At 25.6% G+C, this 21,940-nt stretch overlaps 1 protein-coding gene across 10 annotated transcripts in view; it reads right to left on the bottom strand.

The window, feature by feature from the left end:
- Window positions 1-21,940, bottom strand: part of LOC100214966 (fibroblast growth factor receptor 4-like) — a 92,686-nt gene that overhangs the window by 53,182 nt on the left and 17,564 nt on the right. Inside the window, exons 1-6 of one of the 10 annotated variants that reach the window (XM_065805931.1) lie at window positions 16,168-16,328; window positions 14,294-14,362; window positions 13,865-13,937; window positions 12,434-12,496; window positions 12,299-12,356; window positions 6,320-6,516 (exon numbers count right to left, since the gene is read on the bottom strand). In XM_065805931.1, the coding sequence (XP_065662003.1) occupies window positions 6,320-6,516; window positions 12,299-12,356; window positions 12,434-12,496; window positions 13,865-13,937; window positions 14,294-14,325 (423 nt within the window). In that variant the 5' untranslated portion in view covers window positions 14,326-14,362; window positions 16,168-16,328. Of the gene's footprint in view, window positions 1-6,319; window positions 6,517-12,298; window positions 12,357-12,433; window positions 12,497-13,864; window positions 13,938-14,293; window positions 14,363-14,463; window positions 14,529-15,721; window positions 15,830-16,167; window positions 16,329-21,940 lie in introns of those variants that run through there. The other 9 variants (XM_065805929.1, XM_065805930.1, XM_065805932.1 and 6 more) reach the window with 9 other exon arrangements.

The following is a 21,940-nucleotide window of genomic DNA, read 5'->3' on the forward strand; positions in this document are numbered from 1 at the left end:
TTTAATTAATAGTGTTTTTGTTTTTTTATTAATTTGCAATATTTGTAAAACAATTAGCTTTCTCTTTAAAACAACAGTTTATGGAAGAAAATTTTTAACTACCATAAAAGACATACAAGACATTCAATCTCTTCTCCTGCAAAATGTCATATTTGCACTTCATAAATTGATCATTGGCCACAGATATATATGATACACTGCTGTCATTTATGCTATTTTATGCTTATGTTCATTGTGTAATAGTTCATTGATAAATATAATATGTTCACATTATTTTGAGTTTCAATCTACATGTATTTTAGTGTCCAGTCTATGTGTACTTTATTGTCTGGTCTACGTGTACTTTAAAGTAAAAAGATAAGAAAAAGAATGCCACCTCTTATAGTTGTTTGTTGTTTGCCTCCATGCTGTCCTCACTTCATGATTTAAAGCTTGTGTTAATGTTTAACTTAATTAGCTCCCAAGTATGCCCAATAGCTTATAAATAATTAGTATCAAGCTAATCTAAAACAATGTTAATTAATTCTTATAGAAGAAGAATGTTAATTAACTTACATAGCACAAATAATAGTAGACAACAAGAGACCATACTCCTTAGCTCATATTCTGTCATGTTGATTTGAAATGTAGTTACTACTCCTTTGATCTAATGAACTTGCAAAATCAGACTTGATTTCTGTTTTTCTGTTAGATAACACCTTTATATTTTTCTTACTTACTGTAAGGAAATGGGTACTACTGGCTGTTATAGTCCACAAATGGAATTTTGCAGCCATATAAACTGCCAGTTTCATGAAGTGGTCAAATTTATGGACTAATGCATAGAGTACTTGTTTAGACTTTAGATTAGATCCAGCTATTGGACTTTTTGTGTTCCTATGATGCACATCACAATCCTTTGATATTTTAGTTAATGAACCATTTTCTTGAATTAAGTATAAAAATATCTGCTCTTTGGTTTTCATGGTTTCATTATCTCTATTTATAATGAAATGTTTTTTACTAATTGATTTTTCCTACTGATTTATTTTTTACATAAAAAATTTAATCAACCTTGTGCAAAGCAGTTTGCAACGAGGAGTAAGATCACAACTGCCTTAATGCTCCTGGTTTAAACTTGCCATTCACCGAAGACAGCTACATAATTTCTAACTGATTATTTCAATCTCCATAAAGAAAATTTGGTAGAAAAGCTAAAAAAAAAGAACAATGGGACAGAAGAAAAAAAAAAAAATACAGAAAAGTGGTGATTTATCTATTCAAGTACCCACTTAGGGATTTACCTTAAAGACCGCTTTCCTCTAGTGACCATATTTTAAGATACTCTCAATCTATCCTTTGGGAGTTACTAAATACAAATCTAGTTCTACTAATGTTGATTGTAAGTTGAAATAAAAATCCAAGGAACTTGCTTGTGAAAATGGTGCTTTTACAGATCTAAAAAATTTATATTTGGTATTTAAGATTAAAAAAGTTAGGACTAAGGCTGAGTTTGGTAATGGACTTGTTGCTCCAAGAAGCTGGGTGTTAGCAAGGAAAAAAATTTACACAGCGTTTTCGCGATATTAGGAATTTAGGTGCGAAGAATAAAAATAATAATAATAAAGAAAACGTCATTGAAAATTAAAGTTCCACAGAGTAGAAATTTTATTCATCTAATTTAATATATTTGTGCAAATTTTAAATAAATTTAATATGATTTAAAATTGCTTTGAATATGATATTTAAGGCTTTAAAATGTCTTATGTGGCAGTTTAAATGTTAAGGATGTTAATTTAATGCTTTATTAGAATTAATTTAAATGAGCAACAAAGCCATTTAAGGGGCAAAGTGAGATTTTTTCATCGCATGAGGGCAGCAAATAAATTTAATTGGCACATTTAAATATCTAGTATACTAGGTATTAAAATTAAAAAAAAATGTATTTAAGTACAATTATTATTTTAATATTTTTTTAATTTACATATACAAAATTTAGACAAATTTTGAAATTGTAAATTAAAAGAAAAAAAAAATTTGTATTTGTTAATATTGTTTTTTTAAATAAGGCTTTTGCATTTGTAAATAAAATACAAAAATGTAAAAACTTATGTATATTTAATTATCTTCTTTTATGTTTTGCCCAAAAATAAAGTAAATAATTTGTTTCATTGCAAGTTTTATTTTAGATTTTTTTGTTGTTGTCATTTTCGGTGTACTTTAAAGGGGGGTGTACAGGAAATTTTTTGGGTAAGTCCAAAAAAATTATGCCCCTATTCATTTTTTTAAGTTTTGATCGATTGAGTGTATTTTATAAAAAATGTTTTAATAATTTATTAAACAACTTAAAACATCACTAAAATGATCACTAACGCTGAATTTTTTTCCGAATGATTTTTGCAAATTAAAAAATATTTTAATTTTATTTAGAAAATACTCAGCTAGCAGTATAATATATACAGGTTCTTTTCTTAAACATTTCTTCAACACAAAATTTCTGAAGACAAAATTCAAGATTATGATATTATCATAAAAGATAAAAATCAGTTAATAATCCATAGTAGGCGCAAGACTTTATCAATTTTATTTGTAAAAAAAATCAAACTTCTACATTTGATTTTACATAAGGCAACTTTTAATATTAACTGCCTAGGAACAAACCTGTTTATTTATTCTCAAGTTCATTATGACTGACAAAGATAACGTAATAATCTTGAAAAAATGTGCAGTGAAAATTTTTTTATATAACTTTATAAACAAACTTTATAAATATTAACTAAGAATCAAAAAACTTATTGCAATAACTATACAACGCTAATGTTTTTATGTTATAAATAAACTTTATAAATATTAACTAAGAATCAAAAAACTTATTGCAATAACTGTACAATGCTAAATAATGATTTTACAAAGATGCCTGGCTATGAAAATAGCTGCTTAACAAAAGGTAGCAAAGACCTTTTTTGAAATTATACTTTTATTATATTTAAATTTTATTTAAAACACAATTCACAAGTATTTATTACAAATTTGTTAAAAACTTGTTTACTACCTAAAAATAACTTTGTGTGATAAGCTAAACTAAACCATTTAGATTTTGTCTACCATTTTGCTTTGTAACTGCTTTATACTTCTGCTTTATACTTTTAGGCTCCTAAAAGTATAAAAAAGTATAAAAATTTATAGGCTCCTTTTAGGAGTCTTTGTCCATCAGGTCAAACTCATGTAATTCATAAAGCCTTTGGTTTGGCAATAATAATTCTAATAACGCCTTTAATTAAATAAAAGATAATAAAAAATATGATGTGGTCATTCTAAATAGTATGAAAAGAACACTGAATTTCTGCAATTATTTTTAAAGAAACTAAAGATTAAAACAAGGAAACAAAAAGACTGTTGCTTTATAACACTTTAAATTTGTATCATCGAACATTGTGTTAAATTCAGTACACAGATGGTCTAGCAAAGGAACAGTGATAACCACTTTATAATGATACATTAAAACAATGAAACAGATTTTTCCTTAAGTCTAAATTAAAATTTTTAGTACTAAAAAAATGTAATGATTGTCTAGAAAAGGGCAGAAAAATCATTTAAAATTCATAACTTAAGAAATAAATCTTCGAAAATCTTATATTGAATATCTTATTTCATAACTTAAGAAATAAATCTTTGAAAATCTTATATTGAATATCTTATTTCATAACTTAAGAAATTTTGAAAACCAAAGGGGATTCTCATAGCTCTTTTAAAGTATAAGTAATTTGACGAAATAATAATTTATACTTAACAAGTATAAAATCTGGATACAGACATTCTATTTTTTGCCACAAACGTTTGATTATCCAAAAAAACCAAGGAACAAACACTAGTTTTTATCAATGCAATTATAAATAGCTTCTTCTTGTAATAAATCTTTGCCCTAATTTCTTGTATCCAAAGGATATTGAGATGCCAAAAATTTTTAACCATTAATAAAATATTTGATTGCCTAACTTAAAAGAAAATGATATCTTTCTCTAATGTTTTTCTCCAATGGACTAACTTTTTCTTTGAAGTGCTATATAAATTTGCTAATTAAACAACTTTTTGAACTAAGCAACAGTTATATTTTTATGTTTAATAATACAAAAATTTTATATAGAAATAACTAAGCAGGGTGTATGTTGATAAAGGAGTATGAGTTTAATTTTTCATATTTGAAACTTTAGTTTTTCTTTATTTGTACTTCAAAATGCAAGTTAGTAAAAATACTTTTGATATATACTTGCTGCTACTAACTAATTTTGCCTCCTGATGATAGTTAAACAACAAAACTTGATACAAATTTTACAGAAGGTCTATGTATAAAAGGAAATCCAAAAATTTTTCTAACTAAAATAATCATTTTGAATTTTAATCATTTTAAATTTTTATTTCTTTCCACCTGTTTCAGATAAATAACTATGCCTAATTTGTTTAGTTTTTGCTGTAGTTTGGTTTTAATATTTGAAATATCCATAGTAAACCTTTTTTTTCAACAATAAATTTAAATTAAAAAACTTTTATTTGATTTTTTTGGGAATGACCATCAATATACTTAACTTAGTTTACAGAAACAACAAACTTAGTTTACAGAAAGTCATTTAATATAAAAACATTAACAACTTATTTTAAAGATAACTTACTAAACATACTAACAAATCATGTGAGCACCATAACACTTTAAATCTGAGAGTTTTCTTCTTTTTTTTTTTTACTCTTTTATTTATTTATTTTTTTTGAACTTTTAGGAATATTAAATTAATAGGGAATTCTGCGTTATACGCAGTGCCATCAGGCTGACTAACACCCTGAGAAGGGGTCTTAAAGAAAGAAAGTTAATGAACAGAAAAATTCATGTACATTGAAATGGCTCTGTTCTGCAAACTGTGGCAAAGAAATCAAAGAAAGTTTTAACAAATGCAACTATGCAAACCTACATATGTTGCAAACCCTGATTTAGTTTGAAAAGTCAAAAGAATTTTAGCATTGTAAACCATCAAATGTGCAAATTGAAGAGACTACAGAGCTACTTGAGCTGATTTCAGTGCAAAGCTACCTTCTTTTCAAACATTTCAACATATCAAGGGAATATAGATGTTTTTAACCACACTCAGTTGCTAAAGTTTATTGTATGGATCAAAAATATACCTATTGTTAATAATGCTGCATATGGAATATTTTATACTTTGATATTTTATAGTTCATAATTAAAGACTCACTAAGAGCTACTACTGCTAGAAGTATAAAACCTGCTACTTAAACAAATCATCTCTTGTTTCTCAACTAAAACTCAAAATTGCACCCTTTTACTGTGACTAGTTACTTCATGCTTAAAAAACTATTACTTATCTAGTTTTTTTCCTCAAACATCAAATCTTTTTTCTCTCTTCTACATGTTTGGCTAAACCATTCATGCAGTTTTTCAAGTCTTCTCTCAACTGCATTCTTGTTTATTAACTCTATTGTTTTCTGTTAAATACCAAATTAAATAGTGGTTGCTTGCAGCATTGTTGAAAGTAAATTAAAAAAAATTTTTTTTAATCTATTGCTTAGTTACTCTAATGACTTGAAGAATTGTATTAGAATGTATTAATACCTGTTTTATAATGAAGTAATACAAATGTATTAAAAATTTTTTTTTATTGACCAGTATGAGAATTTTTCTGTACTTTCACCAAACAATCTTTTAACTGTTAAAAATGGTAACAAATTATTTTTTTCATATAGAACTTGTAAATATAAAATGTTCATTATGATATCTTACATAATCTTTTATATTTTATATTGATTTATTTCAAGTGTGCATACCTTGTTAAAAGCGCTGCTTTTTTTGAGCAATGAAATTAGTCATTGTAACTTATTAAAAACTTTTTTTTCAAAGCATTGTTTATTAGTATTTATTTATTTATTTTTTTTTTGTTTTTTTTCAATTTAAAAAATAAAAATTTCTTTTATAAATTTAGGCAGCACTTCAACAGCAAAAATTTACAAAAAATTTATAACTTCAAATACTGGTTGTTAATGGGAACAAAATTTAACAAAATAATAATAAACTAAAAAATCTAAATAAATAATATAAATAAACTAATAAATCTATAAAAATAAATATAAAAAATCTATAAAAAAAAACTAAAAAAAAAACAAAAACTAATAAATCTAAATAAATATTTATGTGCAAGTGAGATGATAAACAAAATAAAACTTGTTAAATTTTCAGACTTTAACAACTTTTACAGTTCATTCTTGCTTAACCCGATATACAATTGCAAAGATTGAAAGAACAAAAAAAAATGTATATAAGAAGAAAACAACTTACTAAACCTATTACGCCTGTGTTAGAAGAGTTTGTTGTTGCTACGGTAATAGTAACCAAATATACACTTTGAATCAAGGAAATAATTGCCAAAATAGTAGGCCACACAAAAGTAATATTCAGCTCATTATATTCAATTGGAGTTACTTGAAATGCTGAATTGATATAAGGGGTGTTTTGTTCATTAATTTGAAAATTTTCTAATAAAAAAATAAAATTAAAGTCAACAAAAATAAACAAAGAAAAGAATATTTTTTTTTTATATTAAACAAACTTTTTTTATACTATCAATTAATTACACAAAAAAATTATTCAGAAAAAGAAAAAATTTTATAAAAAAATTATAAAAACATAATTTTTTTTTGATATAATTATATAACCATCACTAATTATATAACCATCACTTTTTGATATAATTATACAACCATCACCTATATATTATTTTATATGATTTACGCGGTAAGTATTTGAATTTCTTATTTAACTTTCATAAATATTTAAAATATCTTTGAATCTCCCTATTATCATTATCATAAATAATATAGGAAGGAATTACCCTAACCAAAAGTGAAATTGGAGGAGTTAGAGGGCGCAGTGGAAAATACTTAAGTACATCTACAAATAGAAGAGGGATTTAAATTTTTTTATTTTAATATGTATATTTTCATTGATCTATTTCTTAAATTCTGTTTTTAAATAAATAAAACACTAAACACCATCAAAATTTAAGTCAGCAGAACATGCAAAATATTAAAAAAATTTGAGAGCTACTGTGACAGTGTTTATGATTCTCTGTGTCAAAATAATATTATATTATCATTTAAGATTTTGTGAATACTTTAAATTACAGTTAATAGTTTTCATAATAATCAACAGCTATCACTGAATTAGGTATTCATAGGTATCTAATAAGTACTTACAATATCAATGCCCTACCAACTATCATAAGTATACTTTGTCTACTGTTAACATATGGTTTCAACTTAGTAAACTTTAATTATTTTAAATTTACTATGTTGATCATTAGCTAATAGTTTAAAAAGAAATTAGTTGATCGCAATTAAGGTAAGCTTTTATGTTCTGGTCAAATTTACGTTTACACACTTAATTTTTTTTTTTAAATCTTATCAAATTTTTCTAGAACATTAGACTCCTAATAAGCTGCAGATGGTCTGAAAAAAAATTAATAGAAACTTATTAAAGAAAAAAATAATAAGATACAACCTAGTTTTTTTTTTTTTAATTTTTTTATTATAGAAATTTACAGAAGTTATTAAGTATTGAACCTTATTTGTTAACTCAAAACAAAGATTTTTATATTTTGCTTTCTTTTATAAATAGAGAAATAAAGCAAAATTATTAAAATGGTCGGTGTGGAATAGACTTACCATGACCAGTATTATACGGGTCATGGTAAGTCCATTATTCCACATATTTAGTTCATCTCATATTTTTTGAAACTTTTTATACCGATGTTAATTAATTAACACATTTTAAGCTGGTACTCTATATATTATTTAGACTTATACTAATATCCAATCCTTTGATAAATAGCAACGTCTACCAAAACATTTAAAGTTTTTTAAAGTTAATTATAATAGAAAACTGTTTTTTTATGGCTTTAAAAAGATAACAATAAGTATATTTTTTCTATATGTATATTTATTATTTATTTTATATATAGATATATAGTCATTTTTCTACCTCTTACTAAAAAAATATTGAAGCAAGGATTAAGTTAAGAAACAATTGGTGCGGAATAAATTTACCAAGACCTGTATTTTACGGGTCATGACAGCTAGTTGATATAATTAAGGTAACAATCTTAACTTTTTTAATGCAGGAGAGCAAAGTAAAATCTTAGTTTGAATAAAATTTAGTACTGCGTTATTACATAAAAAAGTCACCGTAATAATAAAAAAAAAATGGTAAAATTAACAATTTAAAACAATAACAGCTGTCATAGCATCTTTGCATGCTCTACATCATCTTTGCGTGCTCTGCATCATCTTTGTATGTTCTGCATCATATTTGGATGCTCTGCGTCATCTTCACATGCACTGCTTCATCTTTGAATGCTCTGCATCAATGCATATTTTTGTTACAATAAATATTATTGGAAATACTATTACTTTTAAACAAAAATAATTATCTAAAGATTGATATTAATGTAAAATGAAGATGACTTGCAAAAAACTAGGGTAATTGGAGCCAACCCTAGTCCAACCCCAATCCTGATCCCAACATCAAAATAATACAACATAAAATCAATCACCATACAACTTAAAGAAAATAAAGTTCTAATGAACTTGTTCTATTGAACAAGTTCTTGTCCTGTCCTTCAATAGAACAGAACAAGTTTTTGTCCTGTCCTTCAATAGAACAGAACAAGTTTTTGTCATGTTCTATTGAAGGACAATAACTAATAAAAGAATAATTAAAAATAATAATTAAAAAAAGAATAATTGAAAACTGAATTGAAAAATTGAACTGAAAAATTGAACTGAAAAAAATAATACTAATTAACATTAGTCTCCAAAAAAATAAGAAAAATGAATAAAGTATTAAAAACTATAAAACACAAAAAACCATCATCATCACCAAGTTCTCTCAGTCTATTTAATAAACATAATAGTAAGTCATACTAAAAGATTATCTATGTGGCAAAAATAATGCACACCAAACACTAACTGACAAAAAGGATCCAGTACTCATCATTGTAGAGAGGAAATGAAATTAGCACCATTATGAGGAGAAAAAAGATCTTAAACTTGATAACAAATAAAATAGCATATAAGTTAAAAAATATGATTGAAAAAAAAAGTCTAGCCTGAAACATTGCCCAGTATAAAAAAAAGAATGTAACAGAATATGAAGAAAGTTTTGAAAAAGGTTTACATCTTTGTAAGAATAAGGTTTAGAAATCTTGTAAGATTAATTTTTTTAAATAAAAGTGCTGCAAGGATTGTCAACATTTTTTCATCTGATAAAAAAATTTCCTGTTTTATAGCTGTTATATTACTGCAAATTTAGAAACTCATTTCTACACTAATATATCATGCTGAGTTTATTTTTTAAAATACCAACTTTAATCCTGATATATATGTATATATATATATATATATATATATATATATATATATATATATATATATATATATATATATATATATATATATATATATATATATATATATATATATACATCTATATATATATATATATATATATATATATATATATATATATATATATATATATATATATATATATATATATATATATATATATAAACATACATACATACATACATACATAGATTTATATATACATACATAGATATATATATATATATATATATAGATATATATATATATATATATATATATATATATATATATATATATATATATATATATTGAGCTTTACATTTGAACTTAAAGCAAAGTAGAGGAGAGTAGTGTACCTTGGAGGTGAGTGTACCTTGGAGGCAATTCAATTGTGCTGCCATCTTGAGTGATGAATTCAAACTAAAATTTTAGTTGCATGTATTGGCCTCTAAAGGCTCATAATAAGTTGTTTTATCATGGCTTAACACATTTGTTGTTGCAATAGAAATAAAAGTATGTTTCCGTTACCAAAAAGTAATTTTTTTAGAGCGCATTCTTATTTTTTCTACAACTGTAGGTATAAACTTTGTTTTAAAACCAATTATCAAAAATTGTAAAACATGTTTTCAGCTGCATTTATGCATGCATGAAATTGCTAAACTCCTAATCTATAAACATATGGTAGCGGTTTTGTAAAAAATGTGGTAGTGGTGTACCTTGGAGGTAGCTAATGTTGTGTACCTTGGTGGTGCCACCAAGGTACAAACTTGCATAATACTATTAATACTATTATGAGTAATATTTGTTATGAAAGTATTTTTTTAATGTAATATGTTGTTATAGTTTATTATGATTTTGTTTTGTTTATTAAGAATTTTTTAAATTTGGAAAAACTGATTTTAACTTATTCCTACAAATTTCTTGTAGACATCCTAGTGCTGATATATTCTTCTCGTTTGCCATGAACCTGGAAAACTAGACAATTTCATTATGGTCTTGTGTATATAAGTCTGAAAGATAAATAGTACACAAGAATTTGGCAACAGTAATAATAACAGGAACAGTCATAGACTGAGAACTAGTAAATTAAAAAAAAACTTTGTCTTTACAGACTTGTAAGCTGAAAGCCTTTATTTCAAGCGCATTTTCAACTTGTCTATGATAGGAAGTAAATGTTTAAAAAAAGTCATTGTCACTTCGAATCACCTTATTCTCTGTATTCTTACCAACTCCTAGTTTGCATATCTTCTTTCTGGTCATTTCATGCTTGTATGCTTAGGAATAATGCTTGAGAATTTTACATTCATAAATGTCAAAAAAATCTTCACGAACTAATGTCTCATATTCCAAAAAAGATTGAAGCAATCACACACTAAGAGCTAAATCTGCACTTTTGTTCTGAATTTTCTGTGATAACATGATTCTGTGCCAAAGCTCCTTTATAAAAGCAACATAAAAAGTTTTGATTTTCTTTAAAATTTTTTATCTTTATTCAGAATAATTAATTCTAGGGTCTCAAGAATGACTGTAATTTTCATGTAGATCATGATCACCTTTTCCGACTCAGAATTTTGATGGTAACTTTCCTGCCCCTTCCTGCAACACTTACAAGACAAATTATCTGCTGTCTGTTAGTTAAAGATGTACAGCAATTAGACTGTCATTTAAAAAACCCAAAAGCCAAATGCAATCTCACAACTGTCAATAGCAACAAATAATTCAGAGAGCAGTACCTTAAATATGTTTTAATCACTTTTTTTTATTTTTCTGCCTGCAATATTTTGATCTGGAATTTCTTTTATAGATATCCGGTTGCTTTGCACTTAATTTAAATCCCTTCACAATCCTTGGTCAGATTGACATATTGAAAAACTGAACTAAATTAAAAAAATAACTGCGCAGTTTTTTTTTGTTTTTTTTTTTCTTTTACTTTTTCTTTTACTTTTTCATTTCAAAAGTTTCTTAAGCAGCAAAAGTTTTTATTTAAACTCATAACATAACTTATATTACGCTCATAACATAAGATATGCTCTTTCAGCTTTTTTATCAATTTAAAAAAAAAACTATGTATGCTACATTAAAATGTAAAAGTAAAAATATACTTATGACGAAAGAAAAACTAGCTAAAAAGCCAACTAAAAAAAACATACATAATTTATTACATCTGAAAGATAAGGCCAACTACAAAAACAGACTAAAATGCAAACCTTCTTATGCCGCTCAGTCATGTTATTTTACACACTAAAAAGCTGAACACTTTATACATTTCTAGGCATTTGCAGTAGTGATATAGAAGTCCCAACAAACCCATAACTACAATAGCATTCATATTTAAAAAATTGGGGGCCCCTACTGAGACTCTATTTTTGGGGGACTAAGCGCAGCTGCGCCCGGTTTAATCCAGCATTGCTTCTAGAAAATCTTGTTGAATATTTAAAATAAACTGTTTTTGATAAGTAAAATTTTAATGAGAACTAAAGAGCAAATTATTTTATTCTAAAACAGTTATATTAAACATACATAAAATGAATAACTCTAATCTGATTCTGAATATATACATTTGTAAACCTTACTATGAATCTAAATAAAAATGCTGTACTGCGTGACAACCTATTTTTCACCCAATTTATTAGCCCAGGAAAAGAATTTTATTAAAAATGTTTTTTAATCTTCCACTTAAGACCCTTGAAATATGTTGTTTTTAGTCATTTTGAGGTTCTTTTTTTTCTTAAGAGTGATATAATGGTGCTCAAGTTTTTTTGAAAGGGTTTGGTTTTTTAAATTCTAAAATTTTTAAATTCATTTTTTTTTCTGAATACTCCTAATATAAATAACTAATTATAGATAACTGTTTATGCATTTTATAAAATACCTTTAGTATTTTCTGTAATATAACTGTAGAACAGACATCCAAAATTGCAAGATTTTGTCTGGAAACAGAAAATTTTAAATTTTAATTCATATTTTAAAATGAAAAAAAAAATTTAAACAAATTTGTTAAACTTACTGCACAAATTGAAAGACAATTTGTCAGATTAAAAGGGAGTGAAAGATTGCACACTTTCATACACTAAAAGAAAAAAATCAATGAAAATTAATGTTCAAAATACTCTGTAATATTCAAAATATTATGTATACAATTTTGATAATAAAATTTATATAAAATACACAGTTAAAGATTTAAATTTATTAATAAATTGTAAATTTCATTATCTAAAAAATATATATAGTTGAAATGCTAAATAAACAATAAATATTTGTATTGTTTTTAAAACTTAAAGTATAATTATGTTATTTATTTTGAAAAAATGGTCATTGAATAATGAAGAAACCAAATACTATTATATTAAAGGATTATTATATTAAAATATATATTAAAACAAGAAGTCTACTTAATAAGATGGTCAGATAACAAGAAATGTTATACTCAACATATCTGCTGTATAAACATTATAAGGATATAATATCTGGACCAATATCTGGCATATAAAAATATAAGGACTTAAATGTTTAATAAAGTAGATAACTGGTGTAACCAGGGTTGGCAAAAACCTGGGTTTTTTTAAAAACAACCTGGCTTAACAGAGTTTTTTTGAGTAATTTTGGGTTTTCTCAAGTGTTTTTTTTTGTAATGGTATTGAAAATTAGTATAAATTTTTTTTTAATATATTTTATATAATGTTATTTATCAATTTAGAACAAAAAATTTTCAAGTTATTTTGAAAGATTTCAAGTTATTTTGAAAGATTTTTAAACATAATTTAAAACAGTAATAGAGAAAAAAAATTTCACGTTAAACTTATATGTATTGATTTATTTTAGATTTAAAAGTAATATTTTTTATAATTAAAAAGTTATTGTTGGTTATAATAATTGATAATAATAGTTAATAATAATTTAGTTAATAATATAATAACTATAATGTTAATTTTGGTTATAAAAGTTCATAAAATCATAAAATATCTGTAAAAAAAACCCAATATAACACAGATAGCTTAGGTTTAATTGGGCGGTTTTTTAATGCCAACCCTGGGTGTTGCATGTGGGTAATGAATCTTGACAAAGAAAAATGTTATATCATACACATTGGTGCTAAAAATTAAAATATAAAATAAAAATAACAAACAAGTATTAACTATTAACTACATTGATGGAAATTAAAAAAAGCATAGAAACTAAATTAGAAAAATACTAATTGTGAGTAATTATATTTTTGTCAGTACTCAAAAAAATTGATAAATTATAACTTAAAAAAAGTCCAAAATAAGAGCCTTCAACTAATTAATGAACTAAAAGACCTACCTTATGAAGAAAGACTTTATTATTAAATTTAATGACTTAAAAAATTGCAGATCTAAGGAGAAATGTTAATATATCACTATAAAATATTAAATGGTTTACAAATCATGAGTTATTTAAAAAATCAGAAACTAGTTACTTCAATAACAAGCAATCGACCACCATTGAATTGAAAATGCAAAATATAAATGTTCTTCAAGAAATAACTTTTTCTACAACAGAATAATTAAAAACTATAATTTGTTGCCAGACACCAGATTATGTTCACTTAAGGTCCTTAAACTCTTTTAAGGCTAATTTAAAATGATTGTTCAAGCATTTTAACATTCTCTTCATCAATGTATATTGTTGCAGATATTATTACTATATTTATTTTCAATATGGCAGAATCTTATATTTTTTAAAAACATCACTTTTTCTAAAATGTCAAAAGGATTTGAACTTTAGAAAAAAACTTTTAAAATATCAAAAACGAAAAACACTTTAATTAAAAAACTTTTGTACTTTAACTAAAGAGTTTGTTGCAAAAATTAAAAATAATTTTGAGTTAACAAAAATTTATTATTACCTTTTTACAAGATACATTATAACAACTTTCATTAACTAATAATGAACTTGGCTGTTGACCATTTTCTTCCTAAATGTAAATAAAAAAAGAAGGGACAAAAGAAAAAGTTCCTTTTTTTTCTCAAGACAACAGTTAATACTTAAAAAAATAGAAGCAACAGAATAAAACACTTGCTTACACAACATAATAATTACTAATAATGTTCGTTCAGATTTAAATCTAATAACTAAATAAACTTTGATTAGAAACTTAATGCTAAAAACACCTTGCAATTTTTATATTTCAAAATAATTATTCATAATTCAGTGAGATACAATTAGGATAATTGAATGAACTAAATACACTGTTGATATAATTAATGGTAAGTTAGTACATTTATAAAATTTTGTCATCTTATGTTTGGGAAAGCTAACTTCCAAATATGGAGCAAACTCCATATATTTATATGTTTATACTTATATCAAATAAAGATACTTTGCAAAAAGTTGGAATGATTAGAGCCTTGTAACAAAAAAGCCCTAAAATTTTGGCAACTACTGCTTCAAACATGAGAGTAACAAATTGATAAATTTTTTTTTGTTGCTTTTTTTAACTAAATTTATATTTATCGAAAAATTTTAAAATTCATAATAAAATCTTATGGCATTCGAAAGTTTACACCTTACAAAATATGTAGACTCCTCAAATTGAGGGAGGTTCAAACTTTATAAAGTCACAAATTTTAAAGGTGAAGAGATTATTATATGAATTTTAAAATTTATCAAAGAATATAGATTTAGTTAAGAATAGTAAAAAAAAATTTATCAACTTTTTGCTTTCAAATTTGGGGCATGTGTCACCAAAATTTAGTTTCCAGGCTTCAATCACCATAATTTTTTGCAACGCATCCTTATTTGATATAAGTATAAACATATAAATGCTTGGAGTTTGCTCCGTATCTGGAAGTTAGCTTTCTCAAACATCAAAATATGATGTATCCGACCCTGGATTGATAAATATTATTACTGCTATCTGAGATAAATCTTGACAAATTTATTTGCAATTACAAAAAAAGATAGCAAGTAGAACAAGAAAAAACTAATAAAACCATGCAAATTAAGTAAAACACAAAATTTTATTTAACATCAACTTATTTACTCAAATTTTGCAATGCAGTGTTATTTTATTCATGAATAAAAATATTTTTTTAAATATTTTATTACTTTCATTCTATTGAATAATATATTTAATCAATAAAAGTACAAGGATTTGAGAACAACTTAAAGAATATAAGTAGAAGAAGCTAATGAAGTTGAAGAAAAGTTGAAGAATCTAAAGAAGTTATAGATATGTTGAAAATTGTTATTATCTCAAAAAACAGTTCTACATTAAAAAATCAACAAAAATAAAACTGTCACTATATGTACCTGTAATTTTTACTTATATTACCTGTAATTTATAAAAAAAAAGAAGTGTTTCTTTATATGTATTTGTTTCTCCTTTGATCTTTTTTTACTTATTTTTAACTAGATATGAAGTAACTGTAGACCAGTAACTGAAATTATACGATAAACAGTTTTATAACAATACTGGTAAAATGGTATGCTAAATAGAAGGATGAAAACAATTCTTTTAATAAATATCATCTAAAAACATTTTAGCCAAAAAAAGTTTTTTTTGTGTAAAAAGGATATACAAATAGTACCTGTAAAACCATTTATTATATTATTTATTAAAATGTTATGCTTTGTAATAACATTTTAATAAAAAGGTGTAATTACATATTATGAAGTTACTTGCAGTACTAATTAGCTATCATAGTTACTTTATTGCAATTCTCTGACAAGTGCACAATAAAATACCTCATCTTTTTAGATATTGTGAGCTAATATTACCTATATTATTGACACAATGGTAATGATATATTGTTACATTATTGTGACTAATCGTGTTCCATTAGGGAGGAGTCTTTCTTTCTTAGGTTCTGTTCTTATTTGATCAGTGTCCTCCTACATGTCCTCCTTATTGATTTTTTATAGTTAATTCTAACTAAACTGTTAAATATGAGAGATTTTTGACTAGTTGAGGCCTTAATAGAAAACGACATATTGACAAAAATATCTACTCAATGGAATAATACTCAATTAACTAAATATTTAACTCTAACTATTTTTAAGTTAATTTCTAATTTAAAGACTTAAGTCGCAATTGGTTGAAAACTTATTTCCTGGCTTAGCTATTGCATTTACTTTAATTCAAATTTATATTACTAAAATATTGGAGAAAATATTACCCATATTCTAGTAATGATAGCACTGATATGGTCAATTGTTATAGCTAATGTATATTTAAACAAAAGTTTTTCATTTTGTTTGAACCCAATTTTTATTTCTAAAATGATTTAAGGCAATGAAGGAACATTATTTTTAGTTTAAAAATTCCTTCAAATATTTTGTTACTTTTTTATTTAAGTTTAATGCATTAAACAAAGATAAAAAAAAGTTTTTATTGTCATTAATGACACTTAAGCAATATGCAAGCAACAACATGTAAGATATATTGAATGTGAGAATATAGGTTTGTGGTGAATTTTCCTCCGACTAATTACCGTATAGAGGTCACATACCCGGTCTAGCGAAGACAAGTTTAGCTCACTAAAGAGCATAAATACCCGCTTCGCTGACCAAGAGTAAGTGACTTTAGGAAGAATAAATAAAGTTAGAGTGAAAGTCAGAAGAAGTTAAGTTAGAAAGATAGCATAGCAAAAGCGGACAGATGCACTGGATGTAAGAATGTGCAATTCATACTATTATTTAGATTACCTAATTAATGGATTAACGTAGTCATCATTGCTGATGACGTTTGTTTATAAATTATGTTATGTTTGGGATGCACAGTGGGCCAGAATGCACTTTTACTGGACAAAATTCATAACTAATTTAATATTAGAGCTATATTCACTAAAATTAGTATGAGTACTAATATGATGTCTGGGCTTTTTATGAAGGTAATATTTTTTTATTTCGTTGCTATGGATACCTTTATTTTGCTTAGCAACAACCTACTTTTGTTATCTGCAGATATTTTATAAGTGCTATATTCACTAAATTTGGCATGAGTACCAATATGAGATCACACTTCTTACAAAAGTGATAATTTTTTAAATTTAGTTGTTATGGGTACTTATATTGCTTAGTTACAGGATACTTTCCTTAGTTACAAAGTGGTAAATTGATATTTGAATATCTTATCGGATTTTTGACCCACCTATATTGAATAAAAATTGAGTATTTAGGTAAATAATGTTTTAGGAATGCAAAAAATAAATAAAGCAAAAAATAGTGCAAGAAAACGTTATCAATTTTAAATTACATCAAAAAATTATAAAACAATAATATCGTTTGAAGATTGTTTAAGTAATTGTAAAACATCTGAAGGAAATGCTTTATGATTTGTTTGGTGTGATGTTGATTTACGCAATGATGAAATAACATGATCACTGGAAACTAGGAGTCTATTGATAAGATCAGTATTTGTTGCTTTTCTGGATGCTTTTCGGCTGAAATTTTCGCGATAAGATTTAAAGTCTTTATTTCTAGCCTCTTGAGCTTCCTCTGACATAAGTCCGATGGGTAATGTAAGGCTTTTAATTATGTCATGTCCATGTATCAATACTTTGTGAACTGATTGAGCCATGTAATACCATGGATAAAGGGACACATATAGTCTAAAAGTGTCAAAACAATAATCCTTGAACTTTAAGCAGTCTATTTCATATTCTGAAGAGAGCGTTACCAAGATAATGTAAAATCTGAATTTTAGGTTTTGGTCAATTTCAGCTGTTTGTTCATATGCTGCAAAAGCACGCCTTGAGGTATTGCCATCATTACTTGTTCCAGAACCACCACTTTTAGGGAAATCAACCACAAGTCCCATTTTGTTCATAAAATCAGTCTGAGTCTTTTGTTTAGCTACAGATGCCTTTTCTTTGTGTTCTTTAGATCTTGCTTGCCACTTTCTTGTTTCTTTTTTATATGCAATGTGCAATAACATCTCAAAAAATCGAATCCATGCATGAAGACTGGAAAGACCATATTTGAACTCTCTGTTAGTATAATCTATATTAAGGATATCAAGACTATTCATATTTTTTGGAGAGACACCACACACTGAACAGCATTGGTATGAGTTATTTTTTTCAGATAATATTGTTTGAACCTTCCCATCAATCATTGTAAGTTCAATAATACAATTCACTTCAATAGAACCTCAAACCTCTAATAAAATCATACCCAAGCTTTCTATCTCACTTTTAATGTACTGATCTTCTTCAATCACAGATTCCTTGGATTCCATTTTGTATGCAAATCTTATGGGTCTACAATAGGCTGTGGAGGACGATTTCTCCAAATAGGCACCTTTTCGTTGCTGTTGTTAAATCCAGTCAAATCCAATGGGACAAGACAAGTAATAAAAATGATTCTTCACGCTTTAAATCTCTGTTAATGTTGGGTTCTGATAAAACTTGTTTATAAATGCTTTGGCCAGTAGCACCATCAAAACCAGCCTTACACATTAGTGTCATTGTTTTTATTGCTTTGTCGTTCAATATCAAGTGTCTTAGCACAGGTTCCTGAACTGCACAGATTCTTTGCAAAGTATGAGTCATTAAATCTTTGAAAGGAACTGAAGCTGAATAGTCCTCCACTGTTATGTTTGCAGGATAACATTTCAATTTTGCATCTCTGACATCATTGTAAGCGGGGTAGATGTTATATTCTTTCTCCAAGGCTCCGCTTCTAATCAATTGATAGGAAGCTTTTGTCAGACTTGCATTAATTATTAAAGCCAGTGCTTCGTCTGCTGAATATTTAGTTGCTTTATCTGTATTTGATATATTTAAAACATTCTTGGCAGCAATAACAACAGATTCATCTCTAAATTTTTTATTAGCAGCAAAAAATAATTCATTGGATGAATGAGATTCAATTAAACAAGATACACGCCGATTTTTAGTTTTATTAGAATTATTATCAAATGCAACTGGTTTTCGACCACGTCTACTTGCAGTTGGTTCATTGTCTTTTTTTCTGACAATTAAATATTCATTAAGCCAGTTCACAAACTTCTTTTCAAAATTTTTCACAGTATAGTTTGCAGATTTCCACTTTTTTTTATACAAGTAAACAAATCGTTGAACAGCATGTCTAAAATCAACGTCTTTAAAATCAGCAAATTTTGGCTGAATAAATTTTAATATATCTTAAGTAATATTTTGTTTTGAAATACTAAGATTGTTTTTTTGGAGAAAATTATGAATGTCTAAGTTTAACAAAACCATATCTAAATAATTATTGTAACAAGTATTTTGTATTTAAAAGTAAAATGTTATAATATATATGCCGCCTGGACTACTAATACTTGTTAGTAATTAAGTTACTACAAGTTTTAGTAATTAAAATTAAAAGTAATTAAATTACTGTCAGTGTTAGTAATTAAATTACTAACAACTACCGAAAATATGTTGTTGCTATGTTATGCAAAGTAAGGTATCCATAGTAACCAAAAAAAGTTAACCTCATAAGAATTCTGAATCTCATTTTAATACATACCCCCAATATTGTGTATTTAGCGCAAGTAAAATACTGTTAAAACATGTTGAAAAACCAATGTAAAAATGAGTTGTTTCTATGCAAAATTTAGTACCATAGCAACAAGTTAAAACATACATAAAATCTGAACGGGGATTTAAGGGGACGAGCAATCAATTAAAACTCGATTAAAGCATCATATAGCTCAAATAAATATAAGACAACACATGGCAAATTGTGGTAATTATTAGTTATTGTGCGGCAAAAAATAAGTTTCTTAAGAAATTTTTTTTTTTAATCTGTGATTTTCAAAGTATAACTGAGATAACATGCTATGACAAATTTATTTCACACATTGGTTTTTCTTATCTCTAAATACTCTAGAATAACATGTACTAATTTTTTGTTTCAAAAACGTAGATGTAATTGAAATATAACACAACGTTGATGTTACCGTTAATTACTTATTTATAATTTTTTTATTTTTTTATTTTATCTCAATATTCAAATGCTTAGAGTCCTGGTAACTAAGGGATTTAATATAAATAAATTATCAATAGATTTCTCCTAATATATGTAGATACTAAAATTAAATAGGTTTTCAAGATTAGACAACTAAAATTTTTCCCATTTTGTCCACCTACTGGCCCACTGTGGGATGTGAGAATATGCGTAATTTGGCGTTGTTTTGTTAAAAAGGTTTGTCGTTAAATATGTTTACATACAGTTTAAAATACGTACTCGGTACAAGTAGCGATTACTGTGCAGAGGCTTCCAGAATTTTATAAATAAATTTAAAAAAAAGTTTAATGGAAGAGTTCTAGAAAAATAAATAAAATAAAAAGAAAGAGAGTGAAGAAAAGAAAAAGAAATAAATAAAAAAACAAACTAAAAATTAAAAACTAAATCAAACAAATAAACAAAAGGAAAAAAAGGTGAAAAGAAACATGACGATAAAAAACCAAAGTTAAAAGAAAAAAACATTCGAAAATGGAAAGTAGTTAAAAATAATTAAAATAAAATATAAAAACTGCTTGTTTTGACAATTAAGAATTTATTTTTATTTTTTTACTATAAATATATGCTGCAACCGTTAAAACGCCTGAAGATGCTTATTACATATATCGAGAAAAAAGCAATTAAAATTTTTTTTTGCGAGAAACTCTTTGTAAAACGTTTTTTGAACTAATAATTTTCATGAATTATTTCAGAACTCTTTAAAAATATGTACTCAATAACGTTTGTAGACATCTAAACTAGCTTATTTTGTAAAAAAGTCAAAATTGATTTTACCTTAAGACGTTTTGAAAAACGGCTGCAGTATGGATGATACAACGAGTACGTTGAAATGAAATAATTAGACGCAAAATTTATAAACTCTTAACAAAAGCCATTAAACCAAAAAAATTAAAAGTAATTGCAGTTCAGTACTCTTTAAAATTTTAAGTATAGTATATTGGTGTTTGCAAAGAAACATTATGTAAATCATTTTTTACTATAAACTATTTTTTTTTTTTACTTTATTGTATAGGAAGGTTTGGGGCTTAACTATCCCTATATAAACAATATATATAAACAAATATGTTATTTTTTTATATATATATATATATATATATATATATATATATATATATATATATATATATATATTGTTTATAAAATGTAAAAAATCCACTTAAGGATTGTCCATAAATTACGCTACGCTAAATTTCACTAATAAAACAGAACAAAAATGATCTAGAATTTTCGCTTGCAGAGCCTTAAGTTTTATAAAAAATAAAAATAGCGCAAGTTTAATCCTAAGCATTTCTACCGCGTAGAAATGCTTAGGATCTCCTACTTCTGTTTTTTAAATAAATTTAGCGTTGTGTAATTAATGGACGATCCCATATATAACGTTTTATTCAGGATCGTATGTAATATAAGTAAACTTTTTAAATAATTACAAGTATTTTTTGCTCAAGCTGTTTTGTTTTGATTTTTTGTAGGTAGGTTAAAAAAATTGACAAGATTGAAAAAACACGAAACATATTGTCTCATCCAAGTGGAAAATTTGAAACTTCAATTTTAGATTTGC

The sequence above is a fragment of the Hydra vulgaris genome, chromosome 09 (assembly GCF_038396675.1).
Source record: "Hydra vulgaris chromosome 09, alternate assembly HydraT2T_AEP".
NCBI classification, from domain to species: Eukaryota; Metazoa; Cnidaria; class Hydrozoa; order Anthoathecata; family Hydridae; genus Hydra; species Hydra vulgaris.